Raw genomic sequence first — 23,683 nt, 5'->3', positions numbered from 1 at the left:
TTTTTTGCATTGATACATGTCCCCTGGGGCAGGACCTGGGTCCCCAGACCCTTTTTAGGACAATACCATGCAAATTAGCCTTTAAAATGAGCACTTTTGATTTTGAACGTTCAAGTCCCATAGACGTCAATGGGGTTCTAACGTTCGTGCAAATTTTCGGTCCGTTCGCAGGTTCTGGGGCGAACCGAACCGGGGGGTGTTCGGCTCATCCCTACTGCCTACAAATAACTGTAAGAAAGGGAACTTTAACCACTTCCCACCCGCCCACGTCATATGAGGTCCTGGGCTTTGGGCGGGTATATCTGAATGATGCCTGTAGTTACAGACATCATTCAGATATTGCCGGTTTCAGCCGGCGAATCTCTATACCATAGGAATGATCATAGCGGCCTTTCTGCCGCTTTATCGTTCCTATGGGAGGTGAGAGGGGACGTCCCCCCTCTCGCCGCCCTCCGGTGCTTGCTCCGACTTACCGTTACGATCGGTGAGGCGGAGAGCGGATCCGCCGGCGCCGGATGTAGATCATAGAGATTTCCGGCAGACCAGATGGTCGCCGGAGTCTCTATGATCATCAGAGGCCAGGCGCGATGTTATGACGTCACGCCAGGCCTCTCCATTCAAAAAAAGGCGCCGATTCGGCTGGGAAGCGGTAATCATTTTATTTCTTTTTTTTATTTCAGGCTTCCCAGCCTAGTGGTGAGATATGGGATCTTATTGACCCCATATCTCACTATTAAGAGGACCTGTCATGTTATATTCCTCTTACAAGGGATGTTTACATTCCTTGTAATAGTAATAAAAGTGATCAAAAATGTTTTTTTTCAAAAAAGTGTCAAAATGAAAAAAACAAAATATAATTATCAATAAAAAAAAAAAAAATTAAAGCGTCGCTGTCCCCGTGTGCTTGCACGCAGAAGCGAACGCATACGTAAGTCCCACCTACATATGAAAACGGTCTTCAAACCATACATGTGAGGTATCGTCGCGAACGTTGGAGCGAGAGCAATCCTTTTTTCACTAGACCTCCTCTGTAACTCAAAACATGTAACCAGTAAAAAATTTCAAGCGTCGCCTATGGGGATTTTTAAGTATCGAACATTTGCGCCATTATATGAGCGTGTGCAATTTTGAAGGGTGACATGTTAGGTATCTATTTACTCGGCGTAACTTCATCTTTCACAATATACAAAAACATTGGGCTAACTTTACTGTTTTGTTTTTTTTAAAACACAAAACTTTTTTTTTCCAAAAAAAAAGTGTTCGAAAAATTCCTGTGCAAATACCGTGTGAGATAAAAAGTTGCAACAACCGCCATTGTATTCTCTAGGGTCTTTGCTAAAAAAAATATATAATGTTTGGGGGTTCTATGTAACTTTCTAGCAAAAAAATGATGATTTTTACATGTAGGAGAGAAATATCAGAATTGGCCTGGTAAGGAAGTGGTTAAACAATGTCACGGCAAGGCACCTGGGGAAGGTGTACTAGGGGGAGAGCAGCCAACATAGAAGTAGGGGGTAAAGCCCAGGATGAGTGAAAATGGAAGCCCCAAACCAGGGCCCTGGTTCAGGAATGAGGATAGACCGGTCATGTAGTCAGTGTCTCTTTGGACCGCTTGGAATTTTGTGTCAGCCAGTTGGGTTGCAGGGGGCTTGCAGGAGGTGGTCTGTTTGATGATGAAGAGGGTCCCTTGATAGGTGGTAGGGGAAGAAGCTCCTGATAGAAAAGGCCAAGGTGGAGCAGTAGACATTCACCCTCCACAAAGGACGAAAAGCCATATCCCTTATTTCTGTAGGAAAAGTTCAGGCGGAGAGGGAAAGACCACTGATATGCCATTTCCTTCTGCTGTACATAACAGCAAAGGGGGTCCCCTAGTGGTGGACTTTTCAGGCACATGTAGCAATCATAAAAGAAGTATACTTGGTACAAATATCATTTATTGAATTAACATAATAAAATATGACAACTACTGTAACATCTATTGTTAGGAATGTAAATCCATCAGTATTACAATCGTGAATATACAGAGTTTTGAAGCAGTACTTTTTCACCCGACGCTTTTTCGGAGTCAATTAAACTCCATCAGGGGTAGTGTACGCTTTAAATAGTTCTGTGTTAAAGAAGATATATTGAAAAGATAATAATCAATATCTGAGTATCCATCAATAAAGCATTTTGTAATGTACTTTTCATATTTGATACACTTACATTAAACACTGTATTGGCTGACTTGACATTCCATAAAAATTGTGATTAAAAACAGCGACAGTGACAAAGTCTGTCTGCCCAGTATGCTCTTGATTCCAATATGAACAAACATCTATGTGTTAGAGATGATGTAAGCAGGTAGAAGTGGGTTTTTTTGCTCCACCAAGAGTATATATATGTTGTTCTCTTCAAAAAGAAGAAAAGAAAAGCCCAAGAAATGTGGGCGTAAACTAAATGCTTGAGGCTCCATTGAGGCCGAGAGGCAAATCCTGCAAAAAAATGTGATAACATAAATATATAGTAGGAGGTCCTATTTTAATATAGTAAGGAAGTTGGTTTGCAAAATTAAGTTCATACCTGAAGGTGGCTCAAAAGTTGATGTTCATAGGTGTATATATTGATAGCTAAAGAGGTAGTAGATAAGATAGGGTATTCAATTAGTTGTCTATTTAGATTGCAAGTATTATTTTAAATTATTATGTCCTTACACTAAAGGGTTACTTAAAAAGAAATAATATAGATACTGTGATATTAGGTGGCCAGATAGGACTAGATTTGCTTGACAGAGACACACCTGTCACATGTACAGTATATATAGTGAGGCTAGGTCTAAAGTATAGTAGTCATCATATAGTTAATCCTGTATGGGGTTAATCTATCAAGTTGATTGGGAGTCAACAAAGAGGTCCCAGACAGAGCCAGATATAGATGTGATTAGCAGATTTAGAGTAGAGATTGCATAACCAATAGGTAGTGCTTGTTCAAAAATGCAGATTCAAGGATTAGTTTCTCCAAGTGCTACATGAAAAGAGAAGTATACAGGAATTATTATGGTTGTATAGCCTCCAAATAGAACTAATGAGTTTTTTAGTTTGGAGTTGACTGTAATGCATAGGGTGTTTGAGAGCATGTAACTATCAGTCTAGTGTGAACTCAATCAAGCAAAAAGTCCCAGTTATAGCCACAATAAATAAAAGTAAAGTTGGCCAGCTTAGGTTGGTATCATAGTTAGTGAATAAAAGTAGTTTAACTGACATGACATGACATGACATGACATGACATGAGCGTGAATCGGATAAAGTAGCTGTTCAGGCCGGTAACATCCCACAGTGTGTGGAGGATGTCCGGCATGGGAATCAGCTGGTTTAAGAAGCCTCTTTCCTCCAATCAGCTGTTGATATCTGATTACAACAGCTGATTTGAGTAGGAGGGAGAGGAGGCAGGTGCAAGCCATGTATGGCCCCCTGGGAGGAGTGATCGCCGTCCCGTCCGTGGCACGCATATGCGAGCCCATACGTCGGGACGTTAACACGCCCACTCCACCCACCGACACAGAGAGCTTCCCTGGCAGGCTGCGCATGTCCTCCAGAGTCGCAACATGGAGGCCAGTCTAAGATGGATATAAACTGTAGCCTCGCATAGCGCCACCGTGGGTTTTGTAACCCGGGCGGCTTTTTGTGCGAGCGTCAAGTAATTGTAATAGTGTAATGTTACAAAAACATCCACTAAGGCATGAAAGTACAAGTGTAGTAATGATGTGTGTGATATTCTGGGAGCAAGAGAACACTGGTAACAGGCAAGGTCTCACAGGCATAAATGACATGTTGGGACTTTCGTTATATATTTAGAAAATACATGCATATCAAAAGACAAAGTTAATGGTAGGATCAACGGGATTTCTTGCATAGGGAAATAAAAAAAAAAAAAAAAATTTTCTTATTGGATACATATCAAGAGTGTAGATAGACAAAGAGTCCAGGTCTTCAGACTAATTGTTATAAGATGGGCAGGAAGGGGAGGTTAATGGCAGGATCAACAGAAATTTTTTGAGAAATAGTGTTAAACAACATTTTCCTATTCGATATCAAGGAGTGAAAATGGGCAGAAAGAGTCCAGATCATAGAATTACTTAGTATGGCATAGGTATATCGCAAAAAATAAAAATAAATGATGAGTAAAGGTACTTAAGCAGTAGGGATGAGCTTCGAGTTCGAGTCGAACTCATGTTCGACTCGAACATTGGCTGTTTCGCAAGTTCGCCGAACAGCGAACAATTTGGGGTGTTCGCGGCAAATTCGAATGCCGAGGAACACCCTTTAAAAGTCTATGGGAGAAATCAAAAGTGCTAATTTTAAAGGCTAATATGCAAGTTATTGTCATAAAAAGTGTTTGGGGACCCAGGTCCTGCCCCAGGGGACATGGATCAATGCAAAAAAAAGTTTAAAAACGGCCGTTTTTTCAGGAGCAGTGATTTTAATAATGCTTAAAGTCAAACAATAAAAGTGTAATATCCCTTTAAATTTCGTACCTGGGGGGTGTCTATAGTATGCCTGTAAAGGGGCGCATGTTTCCTGTGTTTAGAACAGTCTGACAGCAAAATGACATTTTGAAGGAAAAAACTCATTTAAAACTACCCGCGGCTATTGCATTGCCGACAATACACATAGAAGTTCATTGATAAAAACTGCATGGGAATTCCCCAAAGGGGAACCCCGAACCAAAATTTAAAAAAAAAATGACGTGGGAGTCCCCCTAAATTCCATACCAGGCCCTTCAAGTCTGATATGGATATTAAGGGGAACCCCGGCCAAAATAAAAAAAAAAAAATGACGTGGGGTTCCCCCTAAATTCCATACCAGACCCTTCAGGTCTGGTATGGGTTTTAAGGGGAACCCCGTGCCAAAAAAAAAAATGGGGTGGGGTCCCCCCAAAAATCCATACCAGACCCTTATCCGAGCACGCAACCTGGCAGGCCGCAGGAAAAGAGGGGGGGACGAGAGTGCGGCCCCCCCCTCCTGAACCGTACCAGGCCACATGCCCTCAACATTGGGAGGGTGCTTTGGGGTAGCCCCCCAAAACACCTTGTCCCCATGTTGATGAGGACAAGGGCCTCATCCCCACAACCCTGGCCAGTGGTTGTGGGGGTCTGTGGGCGGGGGGCTTATCGGAATCTGGAAGCCCTCTTTAACAAGGGGACCCCCAGATCCCAGCCCCCCCTGTGTGAAATGGTAAGGGGGTACAAAAGTACCCCTACCATTTCAATAAAAAAATGTCAAAAATGTTAAAAATGACAAGAGACAGTTTTTGACAATTCCTTTATTTAAATACTTCTTCTTTCTTCTATCTTCCTTCATCTTCTGGTTCTTCTGGCTCTTCTGGTTCTTCCTCCGGCGTTCTCGTCCAGCATCTCCTCCGTGGCGTCTTTTATCTTCTTCTCCTCGGGCCGCTCCGCACCCATGGCATGAGGGGAGGCTCCCGCTCTTCTCTTCTTCTTCATCTTCTTCTCTTCTTCTCTTATTTTCTTCATCTCTTCTTCATTTTCTTCTCCGGGCCGCTCCGCACCCATGCTGGCATGGAGGGAGGCTCCCGCTGTGTGACGGCGCTCCTCGTCTGACAGTTCTTAAATAACGGGGGGTGGGGCCACCCGGTGACCCCGCCCCCCTCTGATGCACGGTGACTTGATGGGACTTCCCTGTGACATCACAGGGAATGCCACAGGGAAGTCCCGTCATGTCCCGTGCTTCAGAGGGGGGCGGGGTCACCGGGTGGCCCCGCCCCCCGTTATTTAAGAACTGTCAGACGAGGAGCGCCGTCACACAGCGGGAGCCTCCCTCCATGTCAGCATGGGTGCGGAGCGGCCCGGAGAAGAAAATGAAGAAGAGAAGAAGAGAAGAAAAGAAGAAGAGAAGAAGATGAAGAAGAGAAGAGCGGGAGCCTCCCCCCATGCCATGGGTGCGGAGCGGCCCGAGGAGAAGAAGATAGAAGACGCCGCGGAGGAGATGCTGGACGAGAACGCCGGAGTAAGAACCAGAAGAGCCAGAAGAACCAGAAGATGAAGGAAGATAGAAGAAAGAAGAAGTATTTAAATAAAGGAATTGTCAAAAACTGTCTCTTGTAATTTTTAACATTTTTGACAGTTTTTTAGTGAAATGGTAGGGGTACTTTTGTACCCCCTTACCATTTCACACAGGGGGGGCCGGGATCTGGGGGTCCCCTTGTTAAAGGGGGCTTCCAGATTCCGTTAAGCCCCCCGCCCGCAGACCCCCACAACCACCGGCCAGGGTTGTGGGGATGAGGCCCTTGTCCTCATCAACATGGGGACAAGGTGTTTTGGGGGGCTACCCCAAAGCACCCTCCCAATGTTGAGGGCATGTGGCCTGGTACGGTTCAGGAGGGGGGGGCCGCACTCTCGTCCCCCCCTCTTTTCCTGCGGCCTGCCAGGTTGCGTGCTCGGATAAGGGTCTGGTATGGATTTTTGGGGGGACCCACGCCGTTTTTTTTTTTGGCGCGGGGTTCCCCTTAAAATCCATACCAGACCTGAAGGGTCTGGTATGGAATTTAGGGGGAACCCCACGTCATTTTTTTTTTTTTATTTTGGCCGGGGTTCCCCTTAATATCCATATCAGACTTGAAGGGCCTGGTATGGAATTTAGGGGGACTCCCACGTCATTTTTTTTTTAAATTTTGGTTCGGGGTTCCCCATGCCGGGAATTCCCATGCCGTTTTTATCAATGAACTTCTATGTGTATTGTCGGCAATGCAATAGCCGCGGGTAGTTTTAAATGAGTTTTTTCCTTCAAAATGTCATTTTGCTGTCAGACTGTTCTAAACACAGGAAACATGCGCCCCTTTACAGGCATACTATAGACACCCCTGAGGTACAAAATTTAAAGGGATATTACACTTTTATTGTTTGACTTTAAGCATTATTAAAATCACTGCTCCTGAAAAAACGGCCGTTTTTAAAACTTTTTTTTGCATTGATCCATGTCCCCTGGGGCAGGACCCAGGTCCCCAAACACTTTTTATGACAATAACTTGCATATTAGCCTTTAAAATTAGCACTTTTGATTATTCATGTTCGTGTCCCATGGACTTTAACGGTGTTCGTGTGTTCGAACGAACTTTTTTCCTGTTCGCATGTTCTGGTGCGAACCGAACAGGGGGGTGTTCGGCTCATCCCTATTAAGCAGCTTTCACTTATATAACATATCAAGTGCTATATATTCTATAATACCGAAACATGCGATAACACATCCGTGTATAAATATATAGTGATCTGTGCTCCTATGTCCACATGCATATCTGAGAGGTACATAAATTAAACATAGCATGTTATATTCGTTGTTTATCATGCCATATACAAGTACAATAATAGGATAGTGTAATGCTAGTATAGTAATACCCTAGGATGGTAATAATTAGTAGAAAATCATTATTGTCCTATTTGTTCCAGTCTCAGAAGCTAAGGATAGATAGATATAACTGGACTGCCCGCATCCCAATCCAAGAGTTTAGAGGGGAGACCAAAGCAAGAGAGAAGACGAATCTCAATATTATTGTCCCCTACCCCCTGAGAAGAAACCCTCAAAATCTATATCTGGCTCTGTCTGGGACATCTTTGTTGACTCCCAGTCAATTTGATAGATTAACCCCATACAGGATTAACTATATGATGACTACTATACTTTAGACCTAGCCTCACTATATATACTGTACATGTGACAGGTGTGTCTCTGTCAAGCAAATCTAGTCCCATCTGGCCACCCAATATCACAGTATCTATATTATTTTTAGTAACCCTTTAGCGTAAGGACATAATAATTTAAAATAATACTTGCAATCTAAATAGACAACTAATTGAATACCCTATCTTATCTACTACCTCTTTAGCTATCAATATATACACCTATGAACATCAACTTTTGAGCCACCTTCAGGTATGAACTTAATTTTGCAAACCAACTTCCTTACTATATTAAAATAGGACCTAAAAGTGGGGTTTGACTATAATGTCTCTGGGAAGGCCATCTACGCGGGGGGGGGGGGGGGGCTGCAAAGCCCTGCGGGCTCTGTCGAGTTCCAGGCAGTGGTCAGCAATATCTGGAATAAGCCCCATGATAAGGGCTTTGACCACCTGCTGGACATCCTTCAACGATTCGGGGTGCCCCCTAATCCTGAAGTTGTACCTTCTTGACCTGTTCTCAAGGTCATCGATCTTGGGAAGGGCGGTTTCCAGTTTATCTTGTACATCTTGGATCCTGGCTGAATTTTGATTGAGCCTGGCAACAGACTAGTCAGCCTTCTTTTCAATGATCTCTATCCTCATCCCCAGGTGCTGCAGGTCTGCATGAATAGAGGAGGTAATTTCTGCTGCATTCTGTGCAAGGCCTCTAGAGAGCATCTGTGAAAAGGCAGCCATCATAGATGGAATGTCTGTGGGAGCTGGGGCCGTGTCACAGCCTTCCTCATTACAGCCTAATAGGCCTGTATTAGGGTCCTGCATGGGGGTTGTAGGGAGCCCTGCCAGTGAGCTCCCCAGCAGGGATTCGGTGGATGTAGGAGAGGGTGCCTCATATAGTGGGGAGTTATCTGTACCTGGGGAGGACGGTGGAGCAGCGTCCTGATCTGCTATGGACTATTTGGCTGCAGCGTCTGTGTGTCTCCCTCGTGGAGCGGCCGCCATTTTGGTGTAGCTGAGCTAGCCTGCAGCGGAGCTCATTTGGCGGGCGAGGCTTCTCCTGACAGATGCTGAGGACATCCTGAGTGTTCCCTTGCTTGTTCGCCCTGGTGGAGGGATCAGGCGGGCACTCTGAAGGCTATGGTGGGCTTTTTACTGGGCTGTGGTGGAGTGGAGCTCTAGAGGGTCGCGGCCATGTTAAGAGCCTCCGCGCATGCGCCTGCAGCCTGAGCTTCTTTGGCTGGGCATCTCCTAAGGGTCACAAAGTGCAATTTGTTTTTCACTCCTGTGACCCATTTTCAGTGGAGAGTAGTATGAGGTCCGCTCTCTGGTGACGTCACTGGAATCAGTCCAGGCACCGCGTCATCCTAACTTAGGAAGTCTGGATCAGTCCATCTGCCTGGACTGATGGTAGTCTCGCTGAGAGGCTAAGATGGCCGCTCCCCGCCCCTCCACAGCTCAACGCTCCAATGAGCGTGGAGGAGCAGAGCAGGAGAGATGCTGACAGACAGCAGCTCTCCGCTCGGGGAGGTGAGAGAACGAGCCATCGACGGTGTTCAGTGGCTCAGGTTCTCAGTGAATAGGTGGCGGTGGACAGATGCAGCATCGGTCTGATGCTGCATCCACCTAGATAAGTAGGGATGAGCTTCGAGTTCGAGTCGAACATGAGTTCACCAGTTTGCTGAACAGCGAACAATTTGGGGTGTTTGCGGCAAATTTGAAAGCCGCGGAACACCCTTTAAAAGTCTATGGGAGAAATCAAAAGTGCTTATTTTAAAGGCTTATATGCAAGTTATTGTCATAAAAAGTGTTTGGGGACCTGGGTCCTGCCCCAGGGGACATGGATCAATGCAAAAAAAAGTTTTAAAAACGGACATTTTTTCAGGAGCCGTAATTTTAATAATGCTTAAAGTGAAACAATAAAAGTGTAATATCCCTCTAAATTTCGTACCTGGGGGGTGTCTATAGTATGCCTGTAAAGGGGCGCATGTTTCCCGTGTTTAGAACAGTCTGACAGCAAAATGACATTTCAAAGGAAAAAAGTAATCTAAAACTACTCGCGGCTATTAATGAATTGCCGGTCTGACAATACACATAAAAGTTAATTGATAAAAACGACATGGGAATTCCCCACAAACCAAAATTTTTTTTAAAAATGACGTGGGGGGTCCCCCTAAATTCCATACCAGGCCCTTCAGGTCTGGTATGGATATTAAGGGGAACCCCTGGCCAAAATTTTTTTAAAAAATGGCGTGGGGTCCCCCTCAAAATCTATACCAGAGCCTTCAGATCTGGTATGGATTTTTGGGGAACCCCGCGCCGAAATAAATAAAAAAATGGCGTGGGGTCTCCCCAAAAATCCATACCAGACCCTTATCCGAGCACGCAACCTGGCAGGCCGCAGGAAAAGAGGGGGGATGAGAGAGCGCCCCCCTCCTGAACCGTACCAGGCCACATGCCCTCAGCATTGGGAGGGTGCTTTGGGGTAGCCCCCTCAAAACACCTTGTCCCCATGTTGATGGGGATAAGGGCCTCATCCCCACAACCCTTGCCCGGTGGTTGTGGGGGTCTGCGGGTGGGGTCTTATCGGAATCTGGAAGCCCCCTTTAACAAGGGGACCCCCAGATCCTGGTCCTCCCCCCTGTGTGAAATGGTAAGGGGGTACAAAAGTACCCCTACCATTTCACAAAAGTGTCCAAAATGTTAAAAATGACAAGAGACAGTTTTTGACAATTCCTTTATTTAAATGCTTCTTCTTTCTTCTATCTTCTATCTTCCTTCGGTTTCTTCCTCCATCTTCATCTTCTTCTTGTTCTGGTTTTTCTGGTTCGTCCTCCAGTGTTCTTGTCTGGCATCTTCCTCCGCGGTGCTGGCGTCTTCTTCCCTTCGTCTTCTGGGCCGCTCTGCATCCAGCATGATGGGATGGGAGGCTCCCGCTGTGTGACGCTTCTCCTCTTCTGACGGTTCTTAAATAAAGGAGGGTGGGGTCACCCAGTGACCCCGCCCCCCTCTGACGCACGGGGACTTCCCTGTGGCATTCCCCGTGACGTCAGAGGGGGCGGACAGGGAAGTCACCGTGCGTCAGAGGGGGACGGGGTCACCGGGTGGCCCCGCCCTCTGTTATTTAAGAACCGTCAGAAGAGGAGAAGCATCACACAGCGGGAGCCTCCCATCATGCTGGATGTGGAGCGGCCCAGAAGATGAAGGGAAGAAGACACCGTGGAGGAAGATGCCGGACGAGAACACCGGAGGAAGAACCAGAAGAACCAGAAGAACCAGAAGAAGAAGATGGAGAAACCGAAGGAAGATAGAAGATAGAAGAAAGAAGAAGCATTTAAATAAAGGAATTGTCAAAAACTGTCTTTTGTCATTTTTAACATTTTTGACACATTTTTTGTGAAATGGTAGGGGTACTTTTGTACCCCCTTACCATTTCACACAGGGGGGAGGACCGGGATCTGGGGGTCCCCTTGTTAAAGAGGGCTTCCAGATTCTGATAAGCCCCCCACCCGCAGACCCCCACAACCACCGGGAAAGGGTTGTGGGGATGAGGCCCTTGTCCCCATCAACATGGGGACAAGGTGTTTTGGGGGGCTACCCCAAAGCACCCTCCCAATGTTGAGGGCATGTGGCCTGGTACGGTTCAGGAGGGGGGGCGCTCTCTCGCCCCCCCTCTTTTCCTGTGGCCTGCCAGGTTGTGTGCTCGGATAAGGGTCTGGTATGGATTTTTGGGGAGACCCCACGCCATTTTTCTTTTTTTAATTTTGGTATGGGGTTCCCCTTAAAATCCATACCAGACCTGAAGGGTCAGGCATAGATTTTGAGGGGGACCCCCGTGTAATTTTTTTTTTTTTTTAATTTTGGTTCGGGGTTCCCCTGTGGGGAATTCCCATGCCGTTTTTATCAATGAACTTTTATGTGTATTGTCGGACCGGCAATTCATTAATAGCCGCGAGTAGTTTTAAATGACTTTTTTTCCTTTGAAATGTCATTTTGCTGTCAGACTGTTCTAAACAGGGGAAACATGCGCCCCTTTACAGGCATACTATAGGGTAAAGGAATTTAAGTAGTGCCCAGAAAAGATTCTTGCACGGCTTGGGACAATTCAGATATTTTCCTCCTGCACAACACGTGCTGCAGGCTACTCCTTCTCCCTCCTGTACAATTCTTCAGGCGCAGCTAGCACATGGCCATAGTTGCCAACATTGTAAAAAAATGTATAGGGACACTTTTTTGGCTGTAGGCGGAGTCTTATTATAATTAGGGGGCGGGGCATGCATTTGTAGGCGTGACATAGCAAAAATAAGAAAAATACAGCATGCGCAGCACGCCGTGACGAAAAATGGGCGTGGTTTACGCGAAAGAGTGGGAGTGGCTTTTATGGGCGTGGTTTAAATGGGGGTGTGGTTAGAGTCTGAGATGAATGAGAGATGGAGAAAAAAAGGGGAAAAGAGGGAGAGAGAGAGAAGGAAGGAAAGAGGGATGGAGTGACAGCAGGCCCAGATCCTAAGAGCCCAGAGTTTAACAAATCAGCAGATAAAGATACTCCAAACACCTGGTGTTAACGCTTCAATCATCCCAGCACCATGGTTGTTGTGGTGTCAGGATGATTGAAGCGCATTATTACTATTATTACATTGTAATATAGAAGGAAATCATTCAACTCACCATAATCCAGAATCAGTGGGACCCCTGAGCGTGTCACCTGCCATGTTGCCTGCCACCAGATGCCACAGGTGCCCCCAGCAGAGTCTGTCCTTGCATCAGGTGCCCCCAGCAGAGTCTGTCCTTACATCAGGTGTCCTCAGCGGAGCCCCCTTACATCAGATGTCCCCAGCGGAGCCCCCCTTACATCAGATGTCCCCAGCAGAGCCCCCTTACATCAGGTGTCCCCAGCAGAGCCCCCCTTCAGATTTCCCCAGTGGAGCCCCCCTTACTTCAGATTTCCCCAGTGGAGCCCCCCATACTTCAGATTTCCCCAGTGGTGCCCCCCTTACATCAGATGTCCCCAGCGGTGCCCCCCTTACATCAGATGTCCCCAGCGGTGCCCTCTTACATCAGATGTCCCCAGCGCAGCCCTTCCTTACATCAGGAGTCCCCAGTGGTTCCCCCCTTACATCAGATGTCCCCAGCAGAGCCCCCTTACATCAGGTGTCCCCAGCGGAGCCACCCTTATATCAGATGTCCTCAGCGGTGCCCCTCCATACATCAGGTGTCCCCAGCGGTGCCCCTCCATACATCAGGTGTCCCCAGCAGTGCCCCTCCTTACATCAGGTGTCCCCAGCGGTGCCCCTTCTTACATCAGGTGTCCTAGTAGTGCTGTCTCCTGCCGCCATTACATTACAGAGGCCAAGGGGGAACAAAATAGAGATGGAGCCAGCCGCATGGTTACAACAGAACCACCGCCCACTCCCCGCCCCTTTCCATAACAGACCAGCAGAAGGGCGGAGTGGGACGGGGGTTTGTTCAGAGCAGAGCGTGGGGGGGCGGTGCAGCAGCTGCTCAGTTTCTATTGTAGCCACCCAGCCGTGTTCCACTTCTTCTTCTGGTCCCCTTAAAAATGAATGTCTCCACCGAGCGCGGACCTCTAGCGGCAGCGGTGAAAAATCAGGAAAAAACAGATTTCTCGGGACATTTCCCTTCTTCCCACTCCCAGCCCCACACATCAAAACAAACAGGCCTAGCTTACAGCTAGGTCTGCTTAAATTTACCTGCTCTACAAAAAAAACGACAGTATATCTAGCACCTACCTAAGGTCCTACACTCACCCCCCTCCAGAAATAAGCTGGTCCCTCAGCTGAGAAATTTAGAAAAGTGACTCCTGGGCCCAGGAGCAAGGGCATCCCATAAGATAAATTGGAAGGGGAAAGGGAAATAACTTGGATGGGGGAAACACATGTACAAATATATATCAGTAGAAAAATAGAGACATCTGGTTTTTGTACAATATATACATTCCTGACTACAAGTCCCTGTAGCTAACAAGAATATTACACAATATAAATTTTTGAGCTAAAGCATCTCTCCCTGGAGAGGGATACTCTGCCTGCAGAAAAAAACAAAGGAAACTCGACTCCAGCTAGAGGGGATGGACAGCCGTCCCATCCCATGGATTCCTGAAAAACAACAGAACATAACACAGCATCCTACTCTTCAAATCTATATTTACACTGTACATGGTTTCTGTTGGGAGGGGGTTAGCATCCTGCCATACAGAAACATCAAAGCAACAAAGCACATACATCGCTCTTGTTTTGTTCTGTCAGAAGGGGGTTATAACCAAACAACAGAACAAGTAAAACACATGTATGTACAAAAATGAGCAGTCCTCTCTGGCATTCCTGATTGGAGGGGCCCCTCCCCGAACAAACAGGCTCCCAAAAAGTTAGAGAAGGAACAAATTTCACCCAAGTGTCCTTGCAACAGACAGTCCTTTCATCAGATACATAGGGTGGCAGGCTAGTTTGTTACTGCAAATCAGGGAAAAAAGAAATAAGCACAGTCTGCCACTCCTGCAGTCAATGTAACTTAGCTCCTTAGTATAGAAGCGGTTCCCTCCTTCTTCTTCCCTGTAGACTGAATGGCTCTGCACAGACCGACCCCCCCTGAACATGAGCACTCGATCCCTGTATATGGTCCGGCCAAGCCTCCATTCCTCTCAAATTTTTTTAAAGCAGGTCCAGGCCTCACTGTTTGGCACCCGCAATGGCTTTTAGACATGCAGACAGTCCCAGACTAGGCCATCCTCCCATCCTCCCCGGAAGTTCCCTGATGTCCATAATCTGGGGAGGAACATAGGGGAAGTCCAGGCCCCACTCCAAGGCTACCCTCCTCTGTACCCCCTGCTAGAATTGGGAGAATCTAGGCAGCTCCCTAGGATTCCCCTTTCCTTGCAGGACGCTTGGTTCTCAGTGAGGAGGCAGCAGGGGACAGATACAGCATCGGTTTGATGCTGCATCTACCTAGGTAAGTATGAATCTACAAAAAAAAAACATACTTCTCTGTTTAATCATCAAAGATCACAAAAAAACTTTGGGTTTTACCAAGAACCTGGGATTTGTTTACATTAGAAGACCAGCAGCCTGCAAAGATTCTTCTCCCTGTAGAAAGGGCCTTTGTTGTGAATTTTGAAAATGTATTTCTACGCAATGCCTATAGCTTCAGAGGTGAGTGAGGGTTTGTTTTAAAGCACTTTAGTGCTTGTAAATATTTTAGGCATAGGTTTGCTTTAACCCTTTTTCTGTCAGGTCTGTACAGCTATGGACCTACAAAACTGCATCCAGCTGGCTAAGTCTGTATGGCATACGTACCTGACATTCCTCCTTCTGCTATAAGCTGATGGTCACGGTGACCATCAGCTTATAGCAGAATTGTTCCGCAGACTCTACTGAACAAACAGATAGCGCTGATTAGTAGCTAATAAACCAATGATCAGAGCTAATTACCTAAAATGTGACCCCCCCCCCCTCCTGCCGATGCTGATACCACTGTTTCTCCAGCCCTGTGCCCTGTCTTCAGCCTGTACACCTTTTGCTGCTGCTTTTATTTTGCTATGACTCCCCTTTCCCTGCATTCACTGCCCCTCCCCCTTGCCCGCAGCACCAATTCCCCTCCCCTGTGTCTACCCAGCAGCCACTGGCTTCCCTCCACTCCCACTTCAGGTGCAGCAAGGCAGCCACAACGTCTTTGAAAATACTCACTCTGACACTCTGACCTCCGTAATGGCCCCCCTCAGTCTCTCGCTGTGCTGCTGGCTGACATTCCCTCCCCCCCCCACATGGGGAAGCTATCTGGATGGAAAGTGGGGAGGGGGTGTTAAACATGTGATCACTAGCCCTCTTCCTTTCCTTGAATGAACACCGTTAAGTGCTGTTCGCTCCTGTGTTCATTCATCACTGATTAGTATGCTTTAGTTTATGAATGAATAGGAGTCTCTATATAGACTCCTATTCAGTCATGTGCAATGCAGCTGAGGCTGCAGAGGAAGAGACTGTCTTCAGTACTTTTCTCTGTCTCAAAAATGAGACATCAGGGGTCTGTTTAGAGCCCTAACATCTCACCAAAGCAACCCCCCCCCCCCACAAAAAATTTACAAAATATAAAAAAATGCAATTGTATAAATAATAATAATAATTAAAAAAAAACATAGTAAGGCCTTGATCACAAGGGGCATACTACAGTGTATGCCCCTGCAAGGCCATGTTTACCCACACAGGGATGCTCAGGTGTTCCATGCATCCCTGTGCAGGTAGTCCCAATGATGCCATTTTAGATGTAGTAACTGCACAAACACAGCTGTTGCTCCCAATTCAACATCCATGTGGGTCCGGGTGCATGTCCTTAAGCTCACACTCTCTGCGTATGGGGGCATGCACCCACACCAATGTTGGATTGGGAGCAATAGCTGTGCCTGTGCAGCCGTTGCATCCCAATTGACATGAATAGGCCTGCCTGCATGGGGATGCACTGAACACCTGTGCATCCCCGTGCGGGTAAACACAGTCCTCCATGGGCATACACTTTAGTACTCCCTATGTAAATTTGGCTTTTGTAGCAATTTATCTGGAATTTTGCAAGTTATGTTGTGTTTGTGTGCACTAATAATGATTTTAGTGTGTTTTTTATGAAAATAGTGATTTGTTGAACTATTGCAGGGCCTAAACAATTTGTAGCACTTTTTTATGATCTGCAGGTCATGTGCTTTCAGAAAATGCATAGTTTGGGGGGTCTTTTACAAATTCTGAAAACTGTAAGTGAAAAATGATAACCTCTAGATTTAAATTGTTTTTATTTACAGTTTTGCACACCTCCAGTTTTCACCATTTTACAAAAAGGCGCAATTTAAAATGTACAAAAACGTGTTATTTATTAACTCAATACAGTTTTAACTTTTATATTTCATATGAATTGTTTATATCCACTAATAATGATTTTAGTGTATATTTAGTAAAAATAGCAATTTGATAAACATTTGCACAACTATTGAAGGGCCTAAAAAATCAGTAGCACCTGATTTTTATTCTATAAGTCACGTGCTTTCAGAAAATATATGGTTTGAGGGCTCTTTTACAAACCATGCAAGCTGTAAGTGAAAAATGATAACCTTCAGGGTTTTTGAGTAAATAGTTTTTATTTACATTTTTGCGCATCTTCAGTTTTCACCATTTCACAAAAAGGTGCAATTTAAAAATATACAAATATTTGTTTTTTATTAACTCAATACAGTTTTAACTTCTATTTTGCAGGAATTTTGTAAATGTTGCCATATATGCATATACTAATAACGATTTTAGTGGAAAAAAACATTGTTTTGATATATCAAATATCACAGGACCTAAAAAAAATCAGTAACACCTTCTTTTTATTTTACTAATTCTATGCTTTCAGAAAACGTATGGTTTGGGGGGTCTTTCACAAACTCTATAAGCTGTAAGGGGAAAAAAAAGCAATGGAAAAATTGCAAAAATGGGCTGGCCACCTACGTTAAAAAAGTGGAGCGCAGGGCCTGCTAGTGAAGGGGTTAAACAAAAATCCATTCAGAAAGAATAGTAAGAAGTTAGCAGCAAGCTCTATTTTTGACTGAAACTGTCAGACTATAACATTTTTTAAAGAAATGTATTTTTATACACAGGGGGATGCTAACAAGTCTTATTCAGATGAAGAAAGAAGCTCTTCAAATATAGAAGAGTGTGACAAATATCATGGAATGCAGACCGGGCCTGGTAAGAACATTGCAATCTTACATGTGGGTTTAGAGGATTTTTTATTAATGTGTTCTGTTCTCTAGGGGTCAAATTACATAGAGTACTTTGTTCCATCTTCCTAGGTACTGTCTAAGAAGGCTAGCTGTAAGGTAGAACAGGATGCCCTCCCCTTCACAGCCATCCAAACAAAAAAAGCTATCAAGGAGTTTGCGTTTTTTAACAGACACCCCTTTTCTCCATCCCATGCACTTGCCCATTTGTCTGGCATGTTTTCCCTTACATGCCATTCTCTCTATGAATTTCTCATAAGAAGCTTGTATCAGGTATATACTTGGGGATAGAGAAAAGTGACATCTGTCAAAACAGCCATCTGATTGCTAGTTACATTGTCAGATGGCAGTGGGGGGAGGGGGACACACTGTCAGATATTACAGCTAGCCTTAGATAGAATCTAGGATGATGGAACAAAGCACTACATGTACTTTGCACCCTGTTGAAAAGAACATATATTCATAAAAATTGAAACAAAGCTTTCTCTTTAAACTGGTGTAAAACTAAGCTTATGCCTTTTTCTATGATCATTATTTCAGAAACTGCTCCTAATTTTAATTTGTAAAGAAAATAGCTATGTAGAAATGTAGTAGTAGTATAAAGTAGTACTGTAGAGGCAAACATATAAACACCCTCTAAGTGATGGCATCACGCAGTACAATAAGGGCCAGTTCACACCACATGCAGTCCAGGGTGTTTTTTTCTGCATCAAAGATAAATGCATGGAAAGTAGGTTATATGGTTTTTAATGGGATAGTTCATACCAGTGCTTGCAGTTCCAGTGCATTCTAGCTCCAGAAAAAAAAGTAGAACATGCTGCATTTTTCCTGCACTGGACTGTACTGGAACGCTGTAAAAAGCATAAAAGACACACTGGAAAGCACCAAAACGCACTGGAATGCACATGTCCTTTTTTTAGGTTAAGAAAAAAAGAGGAAGAAAACACACTGGAATGCAACAAAAACTTGTCAAAAAACGGGCATGCAGAAAAGCATCTGGAACGCATCCGGACTGCATTTCTATGGTGTGAACTGGCCCTTAAAAAGATGCAGGTTGAGATAAGGTTAACGGCAGCATAAAAAGGATTCATAACAGGGCCAAATGAGGTATTATCTAAAAATAAAGCGTAGATGACGGATCATCATTTTGAGTGTGTGTGGTGTAAAAAAAAATCATGCATAATGACAACTAATAGAAAAATAATGCAAAAAAAAAGTACTCCAGTCAAATCTGGCACAAAGCAAAATGATGTCAGGAGGGGGGGGCCATGGCCTGGCACTGGACTGTGATGGCTGCTTGAGAGGTGAGCTCTGACACCTAGAGTCTCTGCAGAGCTTACCAGTAGCGGAGGGTGCACCCAGGACTGGAACTATGACCGGAAGAAGCTCCTTTGGCACCGTTCTCAGGTGGATACCGGCACACAGCTAAGCCAGACTGTCCCAGCCTTATTCCGCACGCCTCAAATTGACTCCCAGGCCTCATCTCAGGCCTCGGAAAACAGTGCAGGGAGCTACGCTGCCCCTGTGGCCAACACGGGTACTGCAGGGCCTGACATCCATTGCTCGCAGTCCCCACAGTTCCTCAGTTTGGCTGACTTACAGCTTGTGGCAATGGATATTAAAAATACCCTTTCAGCAGCGATCTCTGATCTTAAAACAGATCTGAGAACAGTGGAATCTTGCCTAGAGCATGTGGATTCTGCGGTCCAGACTCATGCTGAAGTTATCCTGCAGGTACAGAGAGCTACCAGCATTTATGCCCAGCACTTAATTGACATGAACCGCCAACTTGAGGACCTTGATAATAGAGGCAGGAGGCGTAAACTGCATATCAGAGGGATTCCAGAGTCCGTGGAAGACCCCCAGCTGCAGCCAGTGGTATGGGCATTTTTCAACACCTTACCGGGCAGACCACCAGACACACCTGTGGAGATGGAAAGGTGTCACAGGGCACTTCGGCCTAGAGGATGAGACACGGATCCCCCAAGGGACACTGTTGCTTAGTCAGCTTTATGCAGAAGGAAGACATACTACGCTTGGCACGTAACCATGGGCAACTGACTCATGATGGGGTGCACATACAAATATTCCAGGATCTGTCTGCCATTACTCTCCAACACAGGAGGGATCTGCGCCCTCTGCTTACTACTCTGCGTGACAGGCACATTGCGTACCGGTGGAAGTTCCCCTTCTGTCTAACAGCCATGGTGGGGAACCGTTCAGCCTTCCTGCGAACACCAGCAGACCTTCAGGCCTTCTGTTGACACCCTAGGAATACCAAGGATGGCCATCCCAGACTGGTATAATTTCTTCCTGCAACCAGAACCCTGGATCAACAGTCACTCTGAGGTAACGCCACTCTCACGGCGCAACAGTCAAAGACACTGCAGATCTTCCTCTACCTCTTCCCTGAGAAGCCAAGGGGACATGGATACAGATCATGGAACCAGAGCTTCGCCTTCCTCAGGGGGCCTCTTTAGTGGGATAGTGTATGCAGAGTGTCCCCACTGCACAGGGCCGAACTGTGCCTACACTAATATTTTTCATGAAGACGCATAACCAACCCAGTGACAAGGCCTAGTTTGATCACACTGGATATACACCATGGTTCAGTTTTTGTTTACTTGTTAATTTTTTTATACTTTTTTGTGTTTTTTTCTTCTCTCTTCGCGCCTCAGGCTCACCTGTTTGCCTGTTCAGCGAGATCCCGACCACCTATGGCTTTTTGTTCATACTAAGCTTTTGAGTGAGGGACGGACTGCAACCTACTCCTGTGATGGTGCATGGTTATCTCTTTTGTGGCCCTTCCACTATATTTTTGCACATGTCAGAGTTGGGTTTGCCACACCTCTCCTCCACTAAGGACTGTTAGACTGTCTAGACTGTCTTGAGCCTTTCTTTAATTGCAAGTGAGCCACGGTGATGGATATAACAATATGCACAAAAAGTTTATTACATGCTATTCAGGGCTGGGGCCAGTAATGGTGTTGTCATGAGTGTCACTCCAGAGATCAATGCGTTACAGGAGAGCTCACTGGAGTCGGGAATATTGGCAGAGGGGACATGCCTTAGCGACAGGGATGTCTAGCTCCCCTGCAACTCTTAACATCTTCTATAGCTATTACGATCTCTGGCATGGCAATCTGAGGTTTCGTTAACTACTGAATGTTTGCTAATCAGAATGTTCACTCATCCAGGGCCTCACTACAGCAGCTTTATGCTGTTAATTCCAAGGCTGGTGGGTACCTGAGATGAGTGGGTGCTTCAACACATATAGGTGTAGAATGAGATCCAGAAGTCCTGTCTTTAGCTTGGTGTTACCCATCTAAGACTTTTATGGGTGCTCCTGGTTAAAGTTACAGTTATAATTTAATCAGACTCATAATTACAATTGCTGTTATCATAGGTGTTTAGCTTGTTATAAGTTATGATATGGTTGTTATGCGCTGTTGCATATGCCTAATGCATGGGCCTATTGGAAAGGGGGAGAAATTCCAATCTGCAGACTGGTACACTTTGGTGCACATCCTGCAGTGGAAGACCTTGCCCGGCAGAAAAATGGCTGGTCAGGTTTCTTTCCTATCCCAGGGACTGCACAGCGAACTGCCTTATTACCCTGGATCTGGGTCTAGGAGAGAGTAGACAGGTGCCTCACATATTTTAGGGGCTGATCGGTCAGCACTCTCCTACTCCCACCTGGCTAAAGATCTGCCTCCTAAGATTGCCTATCCCTTAAGTGGAGACTAGGTTGTTGATAGTGTTGGTTCACATCCGTGTTAGACCGGTTTCCCATCGCGGAGAGGCAGGTTCCCCTCTGAACTTCTCCGCCCTACCTTTCCCTTCATCTCCTATATTTTTCCTTTTAGGTGGACTAGCAGGTCTGTATCCACCTCCGGTATTTAATATAAGTGTTTAGTGAGTGTTTGACCCTTCTTTTGGGACTTTACACACCCCTCTCACCCTGACCGAGCTACATCTTGTAGAGTAGTAAATTTTGTCTGAGATCCATCCCATTTCCCTTTTAATCCCAGCCTTTAGCTCCCCCCTCCCCTTTTTTTTTGTCCCTCTCTTCTTTCTCTCCTCTCTCGTCTCCTCTTGTTCTTTGCAACTGTCCTCTTCATCCAGATCGCTTGGAGAGTAGCCTTCGTGAACATATATCACTAGTAGTGGCCCGGCGAAAGACACAGAGAAAGGTTTACATATGACAGCAGAAATCTGATCATACTAGAGTTTATCTTAAAAATCTTAAATTTGTATTTAAATAATGTAAAAAGGTTGGCACAAATTCCATCCCAAGTATCAAAAAGTACAGCTTCTTTAAGGCTGGCCTATAATAATCACAATGAAAACATAGTCACCACTCAGAATACATACATAGACACAAGACAACAATGAGGACAACAAAAACAAAGAAACGTCTGGACGCCGTGTGACAACATGCAGGCAGGCAATCGGATGAATCAAATCATCATATAGGGGTTCCTATAAAGGAAGAAAGGTCTGATTGGCTATAAGATAGCCCGTCCGTCCAGCCCGCAGGGATGATGTAACTAAGGAAAGAAAGGAAGGCTAATGTTTGTGTATTAAATCATAATGTCGAAGAGAGCCAGGTCTGCTCAATATATATCATTGTAATTAGCAATTTGTATCCTGGATAGTCCATTCTGAAATACAGTAAGTCATGACCACTAGGGATGAGCTTTCTGTTCGAGTCGAACATGAGTTCCACTCGAACATTGGCTGTTTGAACGTTCGACGAAGATCGAACATTATGGGGCGTTTGCGCCAAATTCGAGCGGCGCGTCACGCCCCATAATGCACAGTGTCACACTATATCCTATATGCGTACACTATATACTGTGTAGCTAGATCTGACTGCAGGCCATTCCTGGTGTACGTATTCAAATACACTTTCAGGCAGGCAGGCAAGTGATTCAGTGATCTGCAGTGCATTAAATATATATACAGTCTCCAACATATATATATCCACTGCATTCCAGTCTAGCCAAGCCTATATCTGACTGCAGGCCATTGCTGGTGTACGTTTTCAAATACAATTTCAGGCAGGCAGGCAAGTGATTCAGTGATCTGCAGTGCATTCAATATATTTACAGTCTCCAACATATATATCCACTGCATTGCAGTCTAGCCAAGCCTATATCTGACTGCAGGCCATTGCTGGTGTACATTTTCAAATACACTGGCAGGCAAGTGATTCAGTGATCTGCAGTGCATTAAATATATATACAGTCTCCAACATATATATATATATCCACTGCATTCCAGTTTAGCCAAGCCTGTATCTCACTGCAGGCCATTGCAGGTGTACATTTTTAAATACACTTGCAGGCAGGCAGGCAAGTGATTCAGGGATCTGCAGTGCATTAATATATTTACAGTCTCCAACATATATATATCCACTGCATTCCAGTCTAGCCAAGCCTATATCTGACTGCAGGCCATTGCTGGTGTACGTTTTCAAATACAATTTCAGGCAGGCAGGCAAGTGATTCAGTGATCTGCAGTGCATTAAATATATATACAGTCTCCAACATATATATATCCACTGCATTCCTGTCTAGCCAAGCCTATATCAGACTGCAGGCCATTGCTGGTGTACGTTTTCAAATACAATTTCAGGCAGACAGGCAAGTGATTCAGTGATCTGCAGTGCATTCAATATATTTACAGTCTCCAACATATATATCCACTGCATTGCAGTCTAGCCAAGCCTATATCTGACTGCAGGCCATTGCTGGTGTACATTTTCAAATACACTGGCAGGCAAGTGATTCAGTGATCTGCAGTGCATTAAATATATATACAGTCTCCAACATATATATATATCCACTGCATTCCAGTTTAGCCAAGCCTGTATCTCACTGCAGGTCATTGCTGGTGTACATTTTTAAATACACTTTCAGGCAGGCAGGCAGGCAGGCAAGTGATTCAGTGATCTGCAGTGCATTAAATATATATACAGTCTCCAACATATATATATCCACTGCATTCCAGTCTAGCCAAGCCTATATCTGACTGCAGGCCATTGCTGGTGTACGTTTTCAAATACAATTTCAGGCAGGCAGGCAGGCAGGCAAGTGATTCAGTGATCTGCAGTGCATTAAATATATATACAGTCTCCAACATATATATATCCACTGCATTCCAGTTTAGGCAAGCCTATATCTGACTGCAGGCCATTGCTGGTGTACGTTTTCAAATACACTTTCAGTCAGGCATGCAAGTGATTCAGTGATCTGCAG

The 23,683-nt window shown here is 45.2% G+C and overlaps 1 protein-coding gene across 2 annotated transcripts in view; it reads left to right on the top strand.

Moving 5' to 3' along the window:
* Positions 1–23,683, top strand: part of CACNA1I (calcium voltage-gated channel subunit alpha1 I) — a 3,871,666-nt gene that overhangs the window by 1,954,481 nt on the left and 1,893,502 nt on the right. For both annotated transcript variants that reach the window (XM_073592660.1, XM_073592661.1), the window contains one exon: positions 17,298–17,388. In XM_073592660.1, the coding sequence (XP_073448761.1) occupies positions 17,298–17,388 (91 nt within the window). The remainder of the gene's footprint in view (positions 1–17,297; positions 17,389–23,683) is intronic.

This window comes from Aquarana catesbeiana, linkage group LG07 (assembly GCF_042186555.1).
Source record: "Aquarana catesbeiana isolate 2022-GZ linkage group LG07, ASM4218655v1, whole genome shotgun sequence".
Lineage (NCBI taxonomy): Eukaryota > Metazoa > Chordata > Amphibia > Anura > Ranidae > Aquarana > Aquarana catesbeiana.
The sequence above is the reverse complement of the archived record's forward strand: the minus strand, read 5'-3'. Positions and strand labels throughout refer to the sequence as shown.